The following is a 23,311-nucleotide window of genomic DNA, read 5'->3' on the forward strand; positions in this document are numbered from 1 at the left end:
GTAAGTGTCGGCACATTCACCTCATCTAAATACGCATTTATTTCAGAGTTCGTTCTATCGGAGCCTCTCGCATACAGCTTAATAAAATGTTGACTTAGTTCACTTAGAATTCCATCGGAGTCCTTAACTATGCGGTTTGTCACATTCAAAGAAGGTATTAATTTACTTTCGAAATTTCTCTTTTCCATTTTCAAGAAGTAACTAGACGAGCCTTTCTCCCCTTCCTCATACCATCTGGCCCTAGAACGAATGATCCTTCCTTCATTGGCAGCAGATCTCAGGTTTTGTAATTCACATTGCTTCTCGTTAATTTCGGACATATCTCTTGATGTTGGGTTTGGAAGAGATTCTAATGTCTGGAGTTCCGTTAGCTTGCGTTTTTCTAAAACATTTCTCTGCCTTGCTTTATCTATCGTATATCTGATTGTTCGAGCTCTGATTTGCATTAGCAGAGTTTCAAGGAATAGTGAGTCATCAATTATCATTTGTACATGCTGCCTGGCTTCCTGACTAGAAATATATTCAGATGAATAAATTGGACATGCATACTCGTGCACAACGTTCCTGATCGTCTCCTTTACAATGTTGAGGTAAGTTAAATCTTTAAGAAGGGAACAGTTAAATTTCCACAAACCTCGTCCTCTCGGTTGAGAGGTCAAATTTAGACGTAGTGACACCCTGGAATGATCAGATCTATACGCAGGTAAGATTTCGCACGAAACCGTTTTATCTAAAATCGATTGGGAGACAAGAAAGTAATCTATCCTGGAACATTTCACTGGATTGCTTTTTCGCCACGAGAATTGTTTCCTGTCACCATTTTGTAGTCGCCAAACGTCATGGAGGTTAAGTTTTTGGCAACTATCATGTATTACTTTTCGAGACTGTGCTCGCCTGTCATGAGATACATAATTATATGAATCAAGTTCTGGGTTTAGAAAAACATTCCAATCACCACAGATTATTAGATGTTCTTTCCTATCGGGAGTAGCGAATTTGAAAAATTCATCAAAAAAAATTGATTCATCTCTCTCGGGAGGACCATAGACATTAGCTACTCTCAGATTTTCGCCGTTAACCTCTAAAGTCAAAAGTATTGCACTTCCTTTTTCATTTGTCACCATGTCGATGACTTTGCACGCTGTTTTATTTTGTATTAAAATGCCAACTCCTCCTGCAACTGAGCTTAGCGGTGCGAGGAATGCTCTGCCTCCCCACTCATTTCGGAAAAGGTGTTCTTTGCCAGGGGTGATGTGTAGCTCTTGTAGGCATATTATGTCAGCGTTTTGGCTTCTCAGAAAGTCAAACACATCCTTCCTCTTTGAAAAGTTACCTAGTCCTCTCACATTAAATGTTATGATTTCTAAATCCCACGACCTGCTATTCATGATGATGGAATTTAGTATGTTGGGTTCTTTGGGATGTAGTGATTCGAGTTTTCATGGATAGAATGGGAATGGGTGTCTCACAGCGCCGCTGCAGGGGCCGGCAACCTGAAGCAGCCACTCGGCCGGCCGGGCCAAGCAACCACACATACCACCGATCCGCGGCGCCGCTCCCCTTGCGCCCCCAGAAGCAGACGGCTACCAGCGTCGTCTTCTCTATCGTTACACTTGCAGACGAGTCCAGCCTCAGTCCGCCGCCCCGCAGCCGCCGCTCCAGCCCCTCACCGCCATCGGAATAACGCGTGGATTGATCTGCGCATAAGAAAACATTATCAGAGCCAAGTAGAGAAGATCGATTTAAACATTCACTGGACATACACCTGATCAGTTGCAATCTACAGCAAAAAAGAAAGAAAAAAGAAAATAAAGTTCAAATACACTAAAAATGAGCACAACCGGTGACCATGTTAAACAACATACTAGGTAAGGACAGTTCATATATTTTTAGCCTAATTTCTTTATCACATATCTTTGTACACTAATTATTTGACGCCGTTCATAATCGTTTGCATGTAGTGGAACGGTAGTTACCTGTTTTAACACACGGAAAGTCACTTGGGCGCTATGAATGCTTACGTATTTAACATAAAAATGTCAGCCGCTACTCCGGGCACAAATAGATATGCTAGATTAAGCAGTGAAGCTCGCCGGCCGGCGAAGAGCCATCTCTCTAATACAAAAAGTTACTTGATGGGCTACTAGCCAATAACCATACTTATACAGCATCCAGTCGAGGCGCAGACTCCGCGAGCCAGCCGAGTCCAACGCGACAGCACCGCGTCCACCAGCTTCCATCCCAGCAGCAGTAGCGATGACAGCGCCAGTAAGACACCGTCGATAACGCAGCCAGACCAGCCAGGCGTCCGGAGCGCGTATTTACAAATTGCAACCGAGCTCCGCCGTAGGGTATTTTATTTCCGCCGTAGTGTATTTCACTTGGGGTATTTTCTACCATACATCTGCCTGAGCTTGGGGTAATTACAATTTGTCGGCGACGGTCAAAAATGATGCACCTTTTTCGCAGTATAGGTTATCGCATGTGCATATTTTTGCCTTTTGGTTGCGCTTTTCCCTCGCCCGTATAGGGGGAGGCGTTGAGCGGACCCCATCGGTTTTTCGTGAGTAACTCGCGTAAAAACCGTCCGATCGCGACGAAACTTTCAATACCCCCGATTTTATCAATTTTACACCTACCCTGAAAATTTCATGGCCCTGACCCAAATGACCTTTGACCTGTGACCTAGGTATTTCTCGAGACCATGTTTGGCCCGAATCGCGATTCGGCGTATGTCGGCTCGCATTGGCCGCGCGTTTGCAGTCTTTACGTGGCTTCAAGCGTTGAAAAATGTGATATGATGCTGGTCCCATGCATTAGGGTGGGTGTCAAGGTCACCTGAAGGTCAGGTCAGCTCAATGACCTTTGATGACCTCGGTTCACTTTTTCGAGTTTTACATGTTTCTAGGCTAGTTTTTGGAGCTGATTTCGAATTTAGCAACCATTTGAACATTACAGCTGGGGGTGTAACGAAATTATCCGGACACCTTTCTTCCCGCTGTAATTAAAAAGCAAAACATTCTGGTACTTTTTCTTTTAACTGAGCATGTAGCCACCTTTCATAAAAACACAGTGGCGAATGTTCTGGAGCATTTCAGCCACTGGATTCTCCAGCACACTGGCTTTAATGCGACGCCCTCTAAACCTGTGCCTGCGGTTGGGCGGTGCTTGTGGCGGGCGTCTCTTCAGTCACCTGCTGAACAAGAGCCCACAGGTTTTCGATTGAATTGGGATCGCGACTTTTTCCAAGTCATAAGCGTTAGCCCAGAATGATTGAAGGTTCTATCGGCATCACTTCCCGTTCTTTTAGGGACTTTTAAGTAGCGCGCCGCCCCGCATGAAGACAGCGTGGCTTGAATCAGGCACCATGACCAGTGCGCGTTCAGAAACCGAGCCCTCCTATACCGTCTGGTTGAGCGACTCCAACCAATTAGGACATAGTGTCACAAAATACCGCGTTCAACGTCAAGTATTACCGGAGCAACATACTGGCCAATGAATGGTTGGCAACCATTCATTGGCCAGTATGTTGCTCCGGTAATACTTGACGTTGATCGCGGTATTTTGTGACACTATGTCCTATTGGAGCATCGCTAGGCAGCTGAACATGCTCCAGTTCTGGATATTGTCCGGATGTTTGACGGCGGCGAAGGCCAGCAAGTTCGAGCGGCTGGCCGCCCATACATGGCCGATTTGACGGTTCAAAGGATAATACAGCTCGAACGGCTACCCATCCAACCAGACCACCTCACCCTTATCTTTGTTCAACCAGTGGACGCGATCTGGCGTGAGGCGAAAGGTGGTGAACTGGTTATTTTCCCGTCAGTTTGATTGGTGCCGTTTTCTTGCTGCTATCTTGATGACTCTCCTCACCACTTGACAAAGGGCGGCTTTTGTGGTCGCGACCGGGCTGAATCTGCCACCAAAGTCCCAGCTTATTACGCCTCAGGCAGATGTGCAATTGGCTGCTGCTGATGTCCAGCTGCTGGCAGAGCAGCTTCTGGCTCATGACGCCGTGGATGCCGCTATGCAATTTTACCACGAAAGGAGAGATTGTATCCCTTTCTCGCAACTGCCTTGGACGAAAACTACCGTGTGAACCCGTCTGTGAATCGACTCCTCCTACTCAGAGCAACAGTCACACTCACATGACAAGGTCAGGTCACTGCTGAGTTGAAAAACCGATAGCAGAGGCACGTATTCATCCAATATTCCCACTTCTAACATCAGAAAGGATTAGGAAACTGCGCAAACAGATATGGCGAAAAAATAGATGCCCGGATAATTTCGTTACACCCTGTACTGAAGTAGTTTCGGTGCCTTCGTAACAAGTTACGAAGCTGTCAGAGAAAAAATAGCGTTCTGGCCCTCCAACTTTTGCTGATTTGTATAGAACTTCGTTGCTTAGCAAACCACTATGTTGTTCGCATTAAGGAGCTTTGAAATGTCTGTGTAATTCAAAATGTTAGTTCTGTAATTTAGAGAAATGATTCAGTGTTGCACATAATCTAACTTAACAACCGAGCATTGCAGGTTTGACGGCTTTTTGCCCCACCACCTTCCCTGGAAAAGCTCCACCCTTGCATATGGGGCAAAGCATAAGGGACAAAAACACAAAACAAGACAGATAAAAAACAAAACAAAATGAACTCATTACCTAATGAAGTTCAGTCTGGAGCAAAAACATAGGTAATAGGTATCTATGTCAAATTAGAATGAAAGATTAAAATCAACCTGACCAGGCCTTACGGTCTGACCTGGTCCTAACCGCCTTACTTCACCTAACCAATTCAACCTAAGCTAGGTACCACAACACCTGCAGAGGTACCTTCCTGGAAAATGACGCCCAGGGAGGTGTCCAACTTTTTGGAATATTACCATGATTGCTTGTCAAAATGTGTGTCATCATGGCCATGCTCTTGTTTGACAAGTGATTTATAATAAATGTGACATTCAAAAATGGTCTCCTGACTGTTGAGTGATCAGAATATTCAAATAATCAGGGTACAACGCTGTGCATAATAGTGCAAACTAATCATGTTGTTTTGTGTAGGCCCTCTGCGCATTAGGTATGTATTGTGTACACTGCCATGTGCACCTTAAGGGAAAAAGTGACTGGTGGTACATGACAAAGGGTTGTGCAACAGTGAAGTTCATGCCCTTGGTCTTGCTGGTGCCAAATGCCTATAGCTATAGCAGGATCAGTGAGGGTTGTAGACATGCTAATTACACTGTGCATTGAAGATATTGGCACAAAGTTCATCCATAATTACTATGCTTAACACCTAATGTAAGAAGCAATATAAATGCCCAGATGATACAGCTCTTTGGTCAACATCACACAAATTTATTGACATATTTTGCAGGTACATATTCACATTCATAGCAAATACTTTCGATTTGATCAATAATTAGGTGCTAGTAAGCTTGTATTTTTGTAGGTACAACAATGACCATACATTAAATCATAAAACAACCTTCTCGTGGCATTCATTGCATACCTTTTTACCGAACAAGTACCTGTCTACCATGCAATGACTCTAAATTTTGTCCGCAATCCACCTATATCTCAACTGACACATTGAAATTGAAATACCCTAACAAAACCTAGAACTGTACATAAGAAGAATGCAATACTACAAGAACTATGAAGTTCTGAAGTTATTCTCACATGCTGGAATGTTGAAACTTTACTTTTGTCGTCCATTTCCACGTTTGATTGAGCCATCATATAGAACTGTTTTCGCTCTTCAGTCATAAGCAATTGCACAAATCTTGAATTTTTACACATCATCTTGAACCATGCTCCAGTCTTTCCAACAAGGTACTATGGAACATCAAAGCATTTTTGATTTGTTACAACAGCTTCAGATCATGATGATAGGCTTGAAATTTCAGTTTGTTACACCATTTGCCAGACAAACCTCGACAACATGTGTATCAATTCCCAAAATAAGCAAATATCAGTATTTGCAGTTTCCACACAATATTTCATTAAATTATTCGATTTTTATATCAAGAAACTCAAATAATCCACAAATTGTTATTGAAACACTCCCACTTCAAGAGCTCACAGCAAGAACAATACAAGTTCAGAAGCAAACAAACATTGCGCCAGATTTCGTATGAAACGCGCCATCATCTTGAAGTTTCTACCACAGACGGTAGTTCAACCGCAGCCGTAGTGCAAAAACCCCTGCCCACCTTACCCCACGGCGGAGCTCGGTTGCAATTTGTAAATACGCGTCCGGAGCCACAGGAGCCGCTTTGACGCAGTCGATGCTAGCTGTACTTGCAGACAACAGCGCCGTAGGCGATCATTGATCCAGCCCGGCCGGTCCACCCGGAGTCACCGGAGCCACCGGAGCCGTCCGGAGCCACGGGAGCCGACACGACGCAGCCAGGGGCCGACTGAGTCGGGCAGGCGGTACTGCAGACAACAGCGTCGAAGTCGATGATCGAGCCAGTCTCGCCGGCCTGTCCGGAGCCACCGGAGCCGTCATGGACAGGCCGTCCGGAGCCACAGGGGCCGACACGACGCAGCCGGGGCCGACAGAGTCAGGCAGGCGGTACTGTAGACAGCAGCGTCGAAGGCGATGATCGAGCCAGCCTCGCCGGTCCACCCGGAGCCACCGGAGCCTCATCGACAGGCCGACCGGAGCCACAGGGGCCGACACGACGCAGCCGGGGCCGACTGAGTCGGGCAGGCGGTACTGCAGATAACAGCGTCGAAGCCGATGATCGAGTCAGCCTCGCCGGTCCACCCGGAGCCACCGGAGCCTCATCGACAGGCCGTCTGAGTCGACACGCCACGGCGCGGCAGGGCCGACGGAGCCGGGCAGGCGGCCCTCACGCGGACAGCAGGAGCAAAGCCGATGACCGCGCCGGCCCAGCGGGGCGCCGCGGGTCATCGGAGCCAGCACAACGCATCGCCAGCCGATTGGCAAGGATCACGCAAGCAAGGTCAGAGTCACAACATTTCACCAGCACACCGCTCAGTGGCTCCAGCGGCCGATCTAGCGATCGCACTCTACCGGCCAGGGGCAGGCCCGCGCCTGTCGCCAGGGCGGCGGCCGCCCCCGCCATTTTCCCGTCGCCCTCCATCTTCTACCACAGAGAAGCCAAGTTCACGTACTCTGTCGATCGTCTCGACTCGCACGCCCGCTGCGAACTTCTCCGGCTTGAAGTATACATGACCTCCACGTGTGTAAACCGTATGCAGCTTCTTTTCCTTTTTCGCTCCGAGCAGGCTGCGGTATATTTTGCTGCGCAGCGGAGTGAGACTTTCATTCACATAGAGATCTTTGCCGTGAAGTTCGAGACGACGCCACATCACTTGGTCTCTTATGCTACCCAGACCAGATCTGACAAACCTCACGATGACACGATTGTTGGGGCCTGGCAGCCTGTGGGCCCGATCCACATCCGATTCGCGCATGTTCAGACCTCCCAGACATCGATTCAGTGTCGCCACCACCAGTGCCGGTACGTCCTCGGGCTCATCGGTCGCCGTACCGACACGCCGTCCGCCTCTCTCTCCTCTCGCCATCCCCGCCGCACTCGCTCTTCCCGCCTCCTCGGGCCGTGCCCCCGGGCCATCGGCGGATCGGTCGGTCAGGGCGGCGTCAGCAGGGCCGCGCGCCAACCGTTGGGCCGCCTGATGGGGCGCCATGGCTGCACCAGATAATATCAGACATGGGAGTCGCGATATAATCTCAGATTCCTCAATCCTTGCCTGCACTCCACGCAGTTCTTCTTTCGTTTCAGTTAGCTGCTGTGTTAAATCTTCGATTATTCCGTCCTTTTCCTCTATATGACGTTCGAGATCTCCCACTCTGTCACTGAGTGTGTCTAACTGTGTCTGTACGATATCTCGCAAGGTGTTCAGCTCGGTCGACAGAAAGACACGCATGCGACTCTCGAGGTCTTCCATCGCGGCGTCATATTGTTCTTTGAGCGATTTTTTGTTTGACGGAGAGGGCTCACCTTTGCGATCTCGTTTTCCTGCCGGTGCCACAGAGTCTCCTGATTCGGATCGGTCACGCTTTCCGGCAGCATCGTCAAAACCGCGCACCAGCTCGCTCACTGATGAGCCTCGGCTCAAGGACCGCTGATCGAGCTCGTCTCCCGGTCTCCGGCCATCTTGCGTGTCTGATCCCGGCATCGCAACACTGAACCCTGTCCCTCGCCACAAGTCACTTTAATTCGGTCACTCAGTCGCGCTCACACCGAATTAAGAAGCCATTGGCTATCTGGCAATGGCTATTACGCACCACCCAGTTCCTCTCACTCGCGCTCTCTCCGGTCACCGCCCGCCTATTGTGGAAACGATGAAAAAAAGCATAAATGGAAGATTTTAAATGCAATTTTCTCTAACAATTAATGGTAAATTATCTACACATCAAGGAAAAGGTACATGCTAACTGATAATTTAAAGTTCTTGGGGCCAGTTGTTTTCTTCTTTTCTTACGTCGCCCCAATGGCCGCGAAAACACTTGTGATAACGCCTATCGCAAGGTTTGCGATAGGTAAGTATTTTACCTATGGCGTAACCCTGGCAGATTTATTTTTATATATGCCCTCCGCCGCATTGGCCGTACATATTTACAGCGTCAAACGTACAGAGGATGGTCTCCCTGACGTTCGGCCATGATCGATCTAGAGCTTCCAGAAAAACGAGCGTGTTGCCCGCTCATTCATTCATTCATTCATTCATTCATTCATTCATTCATTCATTCATTCATTTATTCATTTATTTCGTATGATCTCCATAGCATGACTTTTATGATCAAGTGTGAATACAAAGTAGTGAAAGCAAGCGAATAAAACACGACGAAAATGAACAAGAAGTAAGATGCATACAACAACGCTAAAATCAATTCGAGTGTTGACTACCTAGCGTCTGCATCCCGCCCTCCAGGCTACACATTCCGCTTAAAACTGGCTACGCTGGCATCCCTCACGTTAGCCGGGGCCTCGTTCCATATCGACAGCGCCCTGTAGCTGAAGAATCGCTTTGTCATCTGGGGCGTTCCACGACAAATCGACTAATAAAAAATTAAATTTGCACCCTCATATTTTATTCTTCGTTGAAAACTGGTGTAAGGGGTTGTGATGGGCGGGAAAGCCAGCTGTGGCAAGGATTTTTTTCTTCGAACAACGGTTTCCGAGATATAGCCTCGGGCAATTCTTGGAGTTCGCGCTGCAGCCCTATGTTTGGCGGCCTATAACTCAGAAATTATTGGTTTTTTACGATAAAAACTTCATATGGTTCAACTCACAATCAACCAACAAACATTTTGTCTATCTCGGATTTTCAATTTTTGAAAATTTTGATCACGTGACCTTTTGTCCTATTTTTCGAAGAGTGACCTCGATATTTTCCCCACTGAAAGTTGCAATTTTGTCTGATGACGATTAAAGCCTTATCGGTTGTCATTCATATGCGATAATAAAAAAGTGGTTATCGCCCTGCGTTGACCTCAGGTCAGGTCATTTTTATGACCTGTCCATTATTACGAGCGGGAGCGACAGCAAGATCTCGAGAATAAAGCAAGATAGCGACAAGCGGTAAACGGCAAAGGGTACACACGGATAAGGTCTATAATTTTTACTCAGGTCATTTGCAGGTCAGGTCAAAGATGACGTCACAGGAGCTAAAAGGAAGTCAAAATAGCGGCACTATACATATATATGAAGTTTTTCTCGAATAACTTTCAAGGTATCCCAGCTAGGAACAAACTAATAGCACCATCGTGATCCTCTCGTCCATCCGCATCGAAACATATGTATGTTGACCTCGAAAGGTCGAAAGGTCAAAAGTTGACCTTAGATCACGTGACCTAAGGTCAACTTTTGACCTTTCGACCTTTCGAGGTCAACATACATATGTTTCGATGCGGATCGACGAGAGGATCACGATGGTGCTATTAGTTTGTTCCTAGCTGGGATACCTTGAAAGTAATTCGAGAAAAACTTCATATATATGTAAAGTGCCGCTATTTTGACTTCCTTTTAGCTCCTGTGACGTCATCTTTGACCTGACCTGAAAATGACCTCAGTAAAAATTATAGACCTTATCCATGTGTACCCTTTACCGTTTACAGCTTGTCGCTATCTTGCTTTATTCTCGAGATCTCGCTGTCGCTCCCGCTCGTAATAATGGACAGGTCATAAAAATGACCTGACCTGAGGTCAACGCAGGGCGATAACCATTTTTTTATTATCGCATATGAATGACAATTGATAAGGCTTTAATTGTCATCAGACAAAATTGCAACTTTCAGTGGGGAAAATATCAAGGTCACACTTCGAAAAATAGGACAAAAGGTCACGTGATCAAAATTTTCAAAAATTGAAAATCCGAGAAGGCCAACATTTTTGTTGGTTGATTGTGAGTAAAACCATATGAAGTTTTTATCGTAAAAAACCAATAGTTTCTGAGTTATAGGCCGCCAAACATAGGGCTGCAGTGCGAACTCCAAGAATTGCCCGAGGCTATATCTCGGAAACCGTTGTTCGAAGAAAAAAAATCCTTGCCACAGCTGGCTTCCCCGCCCATCACAACCCATTAGACCAATTTTAAGCAAAAAATAAAATATGAGGGTGCAGGGCACTTGTCGATTTGTCGTGGAACATACATATGTTTACATATGTTTCAACATACATATGTTTCGATGCGGATCGACGAGAGGATGACGATGGTGCTATTAGTTTGTTCCTAGCTGGGATACCTTGAAAGTAATTCGAGAAAAACTTCATATATATGTAAAGTGCCGCTATTTTGACTTCCTTTTAGCTCCTGTGACGTCATCTTTGACCTGACCTGAAAATGACCTCAGTATCCATGGGCCGCATCTCTGTGCGGACACGCGGCAGTTCCAGTTGTCCGGCGGCTGTGCCTCGCTTGTCCCTGACAAATACACAAGATCGCTATCTTAACTCGCGCCCCGCTGGGCTATTCAGCCATACGCGCCCTGCTGGGAGGGGGGCAGATTCTGCCCCCCCCAGTTCGGAAGTTAGACGGGGGGGCAGATTCTGCCCCCCTGTCTAACTTCCGAACCGATGGTCGTAGAAAGATGGGGAAAACAGCAATCGAAAGCTCTCAACAAGGCGGCGCTTAACAGCCCAATTTTTTGCTTAAGTAGGTCAGAGGTCAGGTCAAGGTCAGGTCAAGGGTACAAAATGCAAGTTTCTACAGTATCGGCCTTGCACCGTAGTTGCCGAAGAATGGACTGAGACTGATTGCCCAAAACGTGTTCTTAGACTACCAAGACAATATTCGTTGCATACAATGTCGTTCAAAGGTCAAGGTCAAGGTCAAGTCAGGTCAGGTCACCAAAAACAAAATATAAAAAAGGATATGTGCAACACATGTTTTATGGGTCATTTTACTCATAGAATTCAATAGGTACACTCATTAAGTGATATTGACCACATCTGAATGAATTATAGGTCGAGGTTAGTTCAAGGTGAGGTCAAGTGAGGTCAAATTTTGAAGTTGGTTGTTAAGGCCTAAAGAGGTGTCTATCTGATGCAGTTTTTCACGGTGAAGCGAATGGTGCTATGTTTGTTTCCGTACGTGGTTTATAACTTCCAAAAAATCAATTTTTCAAAAAAAAAAATGTTGTCGTGACGTAATATAATTTTGAATACCTCCCACATTTTTGAAATGATTCTTCTGAAAATTGGTATGTAGGTGTACATAGACCACTTCTCTGACACATTCCGGTTTATTTGACCAGTATAACGCCTTTTGGGGCGACTAACGGAGCGAGCGAGAGGGTGGGCCTTGCACATGCGAAATTGCGAAGGGGTACGTCCAACTGACTTGTGCACGGCACCCTACTAACCGGTCTCTAGTGATGTGCCAAATTTGGGCGCAATCAGCCCAGCCGTTCTCGAGGTCTGGAAGCAGCACCCTGCACGTGCGCACGTGCAAAATGGGTCCCAACTGACTTGTGCACGGCACCCTACTAACCGGTCCCTAACTGTGTACCAAATTTGAACGCAATCGGGCGAGCCGTTCTCGAGATCTGGAAACGACCCCTGCACCTGCGCACGTGCAGCAGCACCCCAACTCTGGCACATGGATATGCAGTGCCTAGTGGGTGCCTACCTACATACATGCCAACTTTCAGCGCAATCGGCCCAGTAGTTACCGAGATATTGCAACAATAACAAAACTGACACCTCTTCGTTTTGCACGTGGCACGTGCATAAGAGGTCACCCACATGCATCAGGAATAGTCCAATACTTGGTAGAAGGAATGAAGCTACCCTACAAAAATTACCGCATGTAAATCGGTCAAGTGGTTGCTGAGATATAAGCCTCGCAAAAGCGTCCGCACGGCCGGCCGGCCGGCCGGCCGCTCATACTCAGAAATTTCGGGTAATCTACGGAAAGACTCCGCTCGCTTCGCTCGCTCCGTAATAAACTCAGTTTTTTTTTTAAAGAAAAAAATGGGCCAATATCAAAAAAATTCACAAAAAAACGAGAGAGCCATTTGATAGACAAAGTAGAATCACGTATGACCTTTTTTGTTACGTCTTGATTCCTTTAACCCTCGCCGGCACAGGGGGAGGGGGGGGGGGGGTTGATGCAACCCCCGTAAAGTTTTTCATAAATAACTCGCGTAAAAAGCGGCAGATCGCGACGAAACTTTAATTACCCTCGCATTGATCAATTTTACACCTACCCTGAAAAATTCACGACTCTGGCCCAAATGACCTTTGACCTGTGACCTCTTTTTCGAGACCATCTTTGGCCGGAATCGCGATTCGGCGTATGTCGGCTCGCATTAGCCGCGTGTTTGCAAGCTTTTCGTGGTTTCAAACGTTCAGACATGTGATTTGATGTTGCTCCCATACATTAGGGTGGGTGTCAAAGTCACCTGAAGTCTAGGTCAGGTCATTGACCTTAAGTGACCTCCGGTGACCTCGGTTCACTTTTTTGAGTTTTACATGTTTCTAGGCTAGTTTTTGGAGCTGAATTCGAATTTAGCAACCATTTGAACATATGCGAAGTAGTTTTGGTGCCTTCGCAGCATGTTACGAAGCTGTCAGAGGCGGTTGACACGTATTACGAATACCCGTCACAACCTCTACCGGTTGACCTGATCTGACCTGACCTGACCTGACCTGACCCGACCTGGTCTAAATGCTTAAAGACATCATCTCTGATCAAAACTAACACGATATTCGTGATCAGCACCCCGGAAAACCACATAGCAGCCACACTTTACGACTTTCTAACAGGTCCCGATTTTCCCGATTTTCGGGGGACCTGACCTGGAAGGTCACCCGATGGCTTAGGACCTTAAAGTTGGGTGTCATCGGCTTCCTCTCGTGACGGGCAACACGCTTGTTTTTTTCCGCGAAGCTCTAGCTCGATCAGGGGCCAAACGCGAGGGGGGGGTCGTACCAACCCCCCTTGTGCCGTCGAAGGACGCAAAATGGCCTGTGCCGGCGAGGGTTAACCCGGCACCGCCTGGGCTATTTCCGTACCCACGACAGCCTGGGGGGGGGGGGTCGGATCCGACCCCCCTGTTATCTCGAGAACCAATGGTCGTATCGAGCCCCGCGAGGCGGCGTTCGAAAGGTCTCTACGAGACCTCCCCAAAGCACTCTTAAGATTTTAAGATTGAGGTCAACTTTCGGGTCAAGGTCAGGTCAAAGGTCAATGTCAGGGGGTTTTGCATGATTAGGCTTATGGACAGCGGAATCGATAGCTGCTTCTCGAAACTCACCAAAAATACCTCTAAGGCCTAGTGAAGGTACCATGTGCGTATAGGGGTCATACTAAGTACGGGTCAAGGTCAGGTCAGGTCACGAAAGGTCACGTTTTCACTTTATGCTATGTACATGGGCGTGCGACACATGTTTTATGGCTTATTTTTCACGCCGAATCCGATGGTAATGGTTATATGTGACCCCAAGTCACTTTGCTGGTGATAAGTGTGCATTGAAAGCATAAAAAATCGTTTCTACCATACATAACTAAACGAGGGCTAAGAAAAAGTCAATTTTTCAACTTTTATTTTTGACATAAAAATGCACTTTTCTAGACGAGCTTTGTCTCAGGAATCTAGTGGTGCCATTTGTTTTTACATGCGATGTTCAGAAGTGCCTCTATTTCACGAAAATGCTTATGACGTCACCATGCCCCATGCATGTTGGAGCTATTTTTTACAATTTGGGGGTCAAAAATGAAGATAGAACGTTGAAATTTAGAGCATCTAATGTTATACTAGAGCTCTACAACATATATTCCGGTTTTTTGGAAATTCTAAAATTTTGGATTTTATTGGCTGTTTTCCAATTTTTTTTAGTTTTTTTTTAATTTTTAGGGGTAAAAAATGCATTTTATGGAAAATCCGTGATAGCCATGTTAAAGAACTCGTTAAGCTGCGTCTTTTCATGTCCTTCATTTGCAATTTGCTTCAAACCCTGATTTTTGGTGATTTTTAAAACATTTACCACTTTTTGACTAAAAATGCCATGTAGTTACATCACTAAAATCGATATATCTCAAACATTTTTTGAAAGTTTTTTCTTAAAAAATTCAAAGGAGACGTCAAATTGATAGGGGAGAAGGTATGCCAAGTGTCAAGTAGATAGCGAAAGTGGTTCATGAGTTATTCAAGGAAAACGGAGGGGGGTCGGATCCGACCCCCAGGAGGTCGCGGGTTAAAAGAACGTTTTTTATAGAAAACAGAACGAATGGATCTCTAATTGAATGAATGTTCCGAAAGGCGAATGGGATTTGTTGGGCTCTGGATGAAATACAGCTATATTCGTAATATTTTACAGTTGTGTGTTGCACAAATTTAAGTCACTTTTGAAGATGCAAAACTATTTGCACGTGTTTTGGTAAAAGTTTTTGCCCACGGGCAAAAATGTTTTACCAGATCAAATAACATTGAGCCTGTAATTTTTACCACACGCTCGCGCATATTGTAAAGGGATATCTCGGCATACGGTAAAAAGTTAGTATTGCAATCAGTTTTACCATTTGGTTTGATTTTCGGTATTTTCCTATTGTTTTGGTTGGCATTTGGTTTGGTATCGGTTTCCAAATTTTCCGTATTTGACATCACTAATTCAAGCCTGCCAGATCCCCATCAGCAGGGTAGGGCAAAGATGCACTTGATGTAGGTATGTCTCAACTTAATCCATAAGAACATTGGTGGTAGCACAGCGCAGCCCAGAGAGCAGACTCTATTACAGGTGTTCGATCGATGTTCATTGCAGGTGACCCGGTGGTGGTGACGCAGCAGGACAAAACTGATGAAATCCGGCTCAGCTTCGACGGCAACATCACCAAGCAAAATGTCTACATTCAGAGCGCTCTTGACCGGGAGAAGACGGTTAGTCGTGTACCTCCGCGATCATGATTCTCTGTGGAAGTAACTTGCATCTTCCTAAGTAACTAAGAAGTAACTTGCATCGTCTAAACGCGTTACGCGGCGACGTCAAACTTTCCGTACCTTATCATTCATCAATTTCACAGGTTTCCTGATAATTTAAGCGAAATCCTTTGATTTTTTAAAAGAAAATGACGTTTCAGTGACGTCATGTTCGCAATTTTCGCCTCAAAAACGGCAAAAATTTCAAACGCCGCCAACATCCTCATTACGAGCGAGCGAGCGCAGCGACCGAGGGAGTTCAGACTGAACTCCCTCGGGAAAATCCTGAGTATGAGACGCTCTTCAAAAGCTAGATCTTAGGAACGGGACATCCGATTGACAAGCGGTCTTCTTTACTGAATGTCACTTGGACGTAAAAGTTCTGTGGTGTGATGGTCACCATGCGTTCTTGCCAACCACCGCACGTGGCGCGTGGTAAAGTTGAACATTATTTAAGAACCCCAAAAATTGCAACCTCAATAACGGCACAGCGGCTGGGCCGATTGAATTCAAACTCGGAAAAGAGTTAGGTCTCCATCAGATAATTCATCTGCATGTGTTGACCCGCGTCCCGTAGGGCTACCGGCGGACCCTACCACCCGTAGGGGGGGGGGGGGCGTTTCGGCCTCCCTAAGATCTCGGAAATTTACCGGCCGATTTTCAAAATTCAAACGACGTTCGATAGCCCCACCCGGGAACTACCTTGTGACCAAAATTTCATCGACCTAGGTCAAACCGATGACGTCACAGGTCAGGTCAAAGGTCGGATTTTCACCGTTCACAGGCATTTCAAGAAATGTGTTGTGAAATCGAGTAAATTAGTAAGTTATTGAAAACCATCGATGGTACATTGTTCGTCAAACACATACTTCGCTATCTGAGGTCAATGATACCAGATCAGGTCACAGAGGCCAGGTCACTGGGGGTCACCTGGGGGGTCACAATATGAAAATGTCGTGTGATAATGTTTTATGGTCCATTTTATATGACAAATGCGATTATTTGGGTCAGGCAGCCTTTAAGGCCAGCTTAGGTCACGTTTTGGTCAAGGTCAGGTCATGCTAGGTGAAAATTCAAAGTTGATATTTTTGCATAAAATGGGTATCTATTCGATGCAGCTTGTCACGGGGAGTCCGATGGTGGTCTTTGTTTTGCCCTACGTGGTCTAGAATTGCCAAAAATTTAATTTGAAAATTTGACGTCATCATTTTTTAACAGTTTTTTCGCTATAACTTGGCCAAAAAAACGAGATATCGATCTGAAATTTGGTATGTAGATAGAAGACGGTAGGTACTATCACATATATTCCGGTTGTTTCGAAACTCAAAAACTTTGTTTTTTTTTGCTAATATATCCAAAACATCGCATTTTTGATTTTTGGGGGTTAAAACTCAAACATATCGAAAATCCGAGATAGCAGTTTTGTAGGCCTGTGAATTCTACACCTTTTATGTCTTGATCATTTTTCTGTATCTTCAAAGCTGTCGGCATGACAGCTCTTCTCGCGAAGGTCTTTTTTCGGTCGAAAATGGCAGAACATGACGTCATTCTGACGTCATTTGTGGCCAAGCTATCATAGCCTCTGGAAACAATGTTTGGGCCCAATGTGTAAAATTAATGCCCGGAGAGGTCCTGAAAGTTTGGTGGCGATATCTCCAGCCGTTTAGGAGATATCGACGGAAAAGGACAAGGGGGCCCGTTTCCGCCCCCCTACGGGGCGCGGTTTAAGGTTGGGGTGCTACAGCACGTGCGCACGTGCAGGGGGCGCTCCCAGATCTCGAGAACAGCAGGGCCGATTGCGCTCAAATTTGGTACACGGTTGGGGACCAGTTAGTAGGGTGCCGTGCAAAAGTCAGTTTGGACCCCGCTTGCACGTGCGCACGTGCAGAATGCCGCTTCCAGATCTCAGGAACGGCTGGGCCGATTGCGTTCAAATTTGGCACACCGCTAGCGACCGGTTAGAAGGGTGCTTTGCACAAGCCCGTTGGAAGTACCCTCTCGCTCTTGCGCACGTGCAGGGCTCACTATCTCGCTCGCTCGTTTTTCGCCCAAAAGGCGTTTTACTAGTTTTTAAAAGAATCAAGACGTAACAAAAAAGGTTATACGTGATTCTACTTTGTCTATCAATTGGTTATCTCGGTTTTTTGAAAAGTTTGGATTTTGGCCCTTTTTTAACTGACTTTTGGGAAAATAGTTATAAAATCCAAAACTTTGAGTGTATAGAAAAAAACGGAATATTTTTCAGAGCACTGGTCTATATGCACCTACATACCAATTTTTAGAAGAATCGGTTCAAAAATGTGGGAGTTATTCAAAGTTTTATGACATAACGACACACAAAATGCTCGAAAAATGAATGTTTTGGAAGTTCTAGACCTCGCACGGAAACAACATTAGCACCATTCGATTCGCCGTGATAAACTGCATCAGACAGACACATTTTTAGGCCTTAACAACCAACTTCGAAATTTGACCTCACTTGACCTGACCTTGAGCTAACCTCGACCTGAAATTCATCCAGATGTGGTCCATATCACTTATTGAGTGTTCCTATTGAATTCTATGAATAAAATGACCCATAAAACATGTGTCGCACATGCCCTTTTCTATATTTCGTTTTTGGTGACCTGACCTGACCTTGACCTTAACCTTTGCATGATATTGTATGTAACGAATATTGCCTTGGTAGCCTAAGAACACGTTTTGGGCAATCAGTCTCAGTCCATTCTTCGGCAACTACGGTGCAAGGCCGATACTGTAGAAACTTGCATTTTGTACCCTTGACCTGACCTTGACCTGACCTCTGACCTACTTAAGCGAAAAATTTGGGCTCTTAACCCTCGCCCGCACATGGGGGGAATGCCATCCCCCCAGGTAGTCTTTCTGCTCTGCACTCAACATTTTTAGAGCTAGGAGGCTGATTTTTCGTATAGCTGCTCCTCTATCCTTTCTTGATGTCCACTGAAAATTTCAAGTTTCTGTGGTTTTTGGTTTCGGAGATATGACCTTGTTTTTCAGGTCATGTCATGACCCAAATGGCCAATTCTCAACATCTTGCGTTGGCTATGGGCCTTGTGAGCTTTTGACACCTTGATTTCGGCCTTTTTTGCCAGTCTTACCTCCCACCTATCATGGAACATGTTGTTCGACGATGTACAGATGTCAAGGTCAAGGTCAACGTCAACCTAGGTCACCTAAGATAATTGCGTTTTGGGCAAGCGGAATTTACTTTTTGTGAAGTTTTTGGACTGCATTTTTGATAAAAGCTTCTCAGATCATGATTTCATGTAATATGGACACATAAACAATCGGTGCACACATCAGTATACACACAGACACACACAGACATACAAACACATATAATTGACCTTGACTTAACTTGACCTGAAATGACCTCAGCAGCAAAAACCTGGTCGGGTAGTGTGACAAAGAGGTTCTAGCTGGCTTGGCACCAGAAAACGGCATTGTCATCGGTATATGATAAGCAGCGCACTTGATATCCAACGGTGACCGAAAGCAGCAACATTTTTTAGTTTGACCTGACCTAGAAGGTAAATGAATGACCTGAGAAGGTAAAACTGGGTATCATTGGATTTGTCTCTTCCCAAAGAATCTTTTTGGTCTCTACCGCTAAGCTCTATCTTCAACAGGAACGAAATGGCGCGGGGGTGGCAACCCCCCCCTTATGGGCGTTCTAGGATGGGAAAATGGCATGTGCGGGCGAGGGTTAACCCTCGCCGGCCGAGGGGGTGTGGGTGCCGCCCCCCCCCATAGGGTTTTTTCGCGATAGCTCCGAACACGCTGGCAATAGATAGCTGAAACTTGGCATACCTGACCTTTGATCCAAGCCGCATCTTTTGACGCCAACCGCATTTTTAGGTCAGGTCAGGTCACTGACCTATGACGTCATAAGTGAACCACTGCACGGTCTTCAGATGTCGCAACTTCGCAACGCCCTCACTGCCAGAGGAGATGTCACAGGGCAATGAAACTTGCAGGATCTAGTATCCATTATGAGTCTCACAACTTGTATATCTCGGATTTTTCCTAAAGGTCATATGAGGTCAGGTCATTTTCGTGACCTCACCATTATAAGTCAATGGGGAAAAATGAAAACTGCTATTCTGGCGCCGGGAACGATCTCCAACTATCTCAAGCACACAGAATCGTGATTTGATGCACTCCTTGCAAGGTTAGATGCGTCACTTTTGCAATGTTGACCTTTTGTGACGTCATTTATGACGTCATCAAGGTCATATTATTTTTTCGTCAATAACTCCCGATCAAATTGAGCTAGCGATTCGAGAAAGCCACCAATGGACTCAGGAAGACCTGCCGAATCGAATAATATGCGACATGACCTCTTTCGACCAACTTCGTGACCTGGGGGTGCTGACCTGACCTTGACCTGAGGTCAACACCCTAAGTTGACCTGACCCGAACAAAAAGTATGTCATTCGACGCGCCTGAGCGAGGCAAACACGATGCTGCCAAAATCGCGGCTCTGCGGCCGTTTTTTGCGAAGTTATTCACCAAAAACTGAACCGTACCCTGGGGCACTTGACCTGACCTCAGAGGTCACCGGTTGACCTAGGACCTTAAAATCGGATACCAATCTCTGCGTCTCGTAACGGCACACACGCTCGTTTTTTTCGCGACGCGCTAGCTTCACCAGGAGCGAAACGGCGAGGTGGGTTCGTACCGCCCCCCCCCCCCCCTCGGCCGGCGCGTATGTAGAAAACCAATAGGTCCGGCGAGGGTTAAGATACGCCTTGTTAACCCGCGCCCCACTGGGGTCTGCGTATAACACGCCCTACGGGGGGGGGGCTATTCATAGCCCCCCTCCTAACTCCGAAACTACTGGGCCGATCGTCAAAATTCAAACGGCGTCTGATAGCCTTGGAAAAACTGTCGAGCGAAACCTAATTTCATTGACCTCGAGGTCACCGATGACGTCAAAGGTCACGTCAAAGTAAAAATTATTAGCATTTTGCTTGTTCACGTTTTGGGCTCTGGCCGCCGTCTTACAAGTCAGATCAGGCTCATTTTTGGATCACACACTCGTGAACAGATGCTCTAGATACCCCGAGGGTACCAAACTTGTACTTTGATTTTCAGGTCATGGTCAGGTCATCACAGGTCACGAAAATATGATATCATGCGTCGGTCACGTGACACATGTTTTATGGTCCATTTAGGCCAGAGATTTCGAATGTGATGTCGTCTGTGTCATTCGAGGTCATTTTGAGTCGAATTTAGCTTAGGTCAGGTCACTTTCAGGTCAAAAAAGGTCAAATTTTGAAGTTAAAATTTTTCAACAAAAAAGGTGTCTATTGGATGCAGTTTGAGCTAAGGAACACGATGGTGCTATTTATATTGGCGTACGATGTCAAATACGTGCTGACAAGTGGGGCATTCCACGATAGATCGACCAAAAAAAAAAATTAAATTGACACCCTCATATTTTATTTTTCGCTCAAAATTGGTGTATAGGGTAGAAATGGGCGGGAAAGCCAGCTGTGGCAAGGATAATTTTTTTTTTACCTACAGTTTTCGAGATATAGCCTCGGGCAATTCCTGGAGGTCACGCAGCAACCCTATGTTTGGCGGCTCATAACTCAGAAACTATTGATTTTTGTATAAGGATAACTTTATGTCTTCCAACTCAAAATTAACCAAGGAAACTTTTGGCTATCTCGGATTTTCGATTTTCGAAAATTTTGGTCACGTGACCTCTTGACCTATTTTTTGAAGAGTGACCTTGACACTTTCCCACCTGAAAGTTAAAATTTGGTCTGATGACGATTCAAGCCTTATCAATGGTCGTTCATATGCGACAATAAAAAACATGGCTATCGGCCTGCATTGACCTCAGGTCAGGTCATCTTTGTGACCTGCCCATTATAAGTAAATGGCAAAAGTACCGGCTAGGTCACTAAAACGCATCGGACTGGTACAGTTACTTCATAATCATACCATATTAGGTTATTATTGATCACTCTGGTGCAATTTTGCATCAGTGACCCGCGGAAAGGTCATCCGAGGTCACATTATGACTCACGACATTCATATGCCTTTTATGTCTATATCTTTTGATAGAATAGGTATAGGGATTTGGGAAACACATCAATTAGTTCACTTTGGCCAGGCGCATCATGCCATACGCAGCCTTATATGTTAAGGTCATTTCGTGACCTTGACCTAGGGTCAAATTTTGGTCAAATTTCATATTTGACCTTTCGAAATAAAAACTTATACAATTCGATCCGACTGGAAAAAGCAAACACGATGGCGCTATTTTATACATCTGACTTCATAAACATAATAAGATATTGGCGAAAAACGTTTTTATTCCGTGAAAAATGTTTATTTTCAGCCAGATTAAATAACAATATTTTGGCGTGGTAAAGGCATTCGAGGTGCATAGACACGTTGGCGTAAGTACTTGTACCTAAGCAATTCACGCTCATATGACTCGGTGTTGCGGTCATTTCTACAGGTACCAATCTAAAAAAAAAAAAATAGCATAGGTAGATATGTGATGATCAGCAGTTTCGTACATTTGGCATGAATAATAATCACTCACATAAAACATTTTCCTATGTACACCCTAATCGGCACGCACGGCACACAGCAAACCGACAACATATTCACAACAACACAAAACAACATTGGTCCGATCCAACAGTGCAACTTTCCAAGCTCGTCTACTTTGTATGTGCTTATCTAAGACACTTTGACTTCCTTGCCCTCCCGATCTTCTGAAAGCTCGTGGACGCGGACTGTGGTCAGGTCAACTGGACAGAATCTGTGGTACTGTCTCGTCCCCTTCACAGTTTTGGCCCTGGCGAAGCGAGCTTTGAGCTCCGTAGCCGCCTTCACTACCTCCCCCTTAGCCACGAAGAGGAATTCTATGGCGCTGACAAATTGCTGGCTTAGAAAGTCATACATGTTTTGGGCGGTCAGAATTTGATCAGAAACCGTGCGCCGTAGACTCTCGCGGTACGTTGCGCGCTTGACGGTTCCACCGATCCCGTCACAGGCTCCTTTGCCGTGGGAGGTGGCGAAAAAATTCCATTCACAGGGAACCTGAAAGTCGTCAGCATGGCTGCATACGTTTACGAAATTGAACTTATTTTTGTACTGCCCTCCACAGCCGTCGCTAAAATAGTGAATCTTTTTTAGCCCCGGTACACGGTTCTTGATCATCGGCACCAGGCGGCGTAGAAATGCGTGCACTGTGACGGTGGTGTGTTTGGTGCAGTCAGATATTACGCAGTAGCTTTGATGGTATTGCTCGCCGTCCTGCCGCCAGTGCACCACAAACGGGTGGACTGTGCACTGGGACGCGTCCCAGTGGAAGCCCTGTGCGGCATCCTGCACAACAAACGAGAAGTTTTCGGAGAAGTCACCATGGACCACGGCCTCTCCCTCACAGTCAGGCCCTTGTTTTTGTGTGCAAAACATGACCACAAAGCGACCTGACGCATGCCATAAGCAAGCACATCGGTGCCTATCCAACGTCTCGACCTATCTCTGATAGATCCGAAGATATCGCAAAAAAATGCATATTTAGGTATGCATGTCGTGAGTTTATCATGTGACCTCGGATGACCTTACGACAGGTCACTGATGCAAAACTGCACGAGAGTCATCAATGATAACCTAATTCGGCATGATTCTGAAGTATTTGAACAGGTCAGATGCATTTCGGTGGTAATTGATATTTCTGCCATTGACTTATAATGGGCAGGTCACAAAGATGACCTGACCTGAGGTCAATGCAGGCCGATAGCCATGTTTTTTATTGTCGCATATGAACGACCATTGATAAGGCTTGAATCGTCATCAGACCAAATTTTAACTTTCGGGTGGGAAAGTGTCAAGGTCACTCTTCAAAAAAT

At 45.8% G+C, this 23,311-nt stretch overlaps 1 protein-coding gene across 1 annotated transcript in view; it reads left to right on the forward strand.

Moving 5' to 3' along the window:
• LOC122365230 (protocadherin Fat 4-like) overlaps positions 1–23,311 on the forward strand; it is a 165,736-nt gene that overhangs the window by 24,391 nt on the left and 118,034 nt on the right. The window contains exon 3 of the mRNA XM_043336234.1: positions 15,253–15,368. Within this exon, the coding sequence (XP_043192169.1) occupies positions 15,253–15,368 (116 nt within the window). The remainder of the gene's footprint in view (positions 1–15,252; positions 15,369–23,311) is intronic.

The sequence above is a fragment of the Amphibalanus amphitrite genome, unplaced genomic scaffold (assembly GCF_019059575.1).
Source record: "Amphibalanus amphitrite isolate SeventyFive unplaced genomic scaffold, NRLGWU_Aamphi_draft 000724F_arrow, whole genome shotgun sequence".
NCBI lineage: Eukaryota > Metazoa > Arthropoda > Thecostraca > Balanomorpha > Balanidae > Amphibalanus > Amphibalanus amphitrite.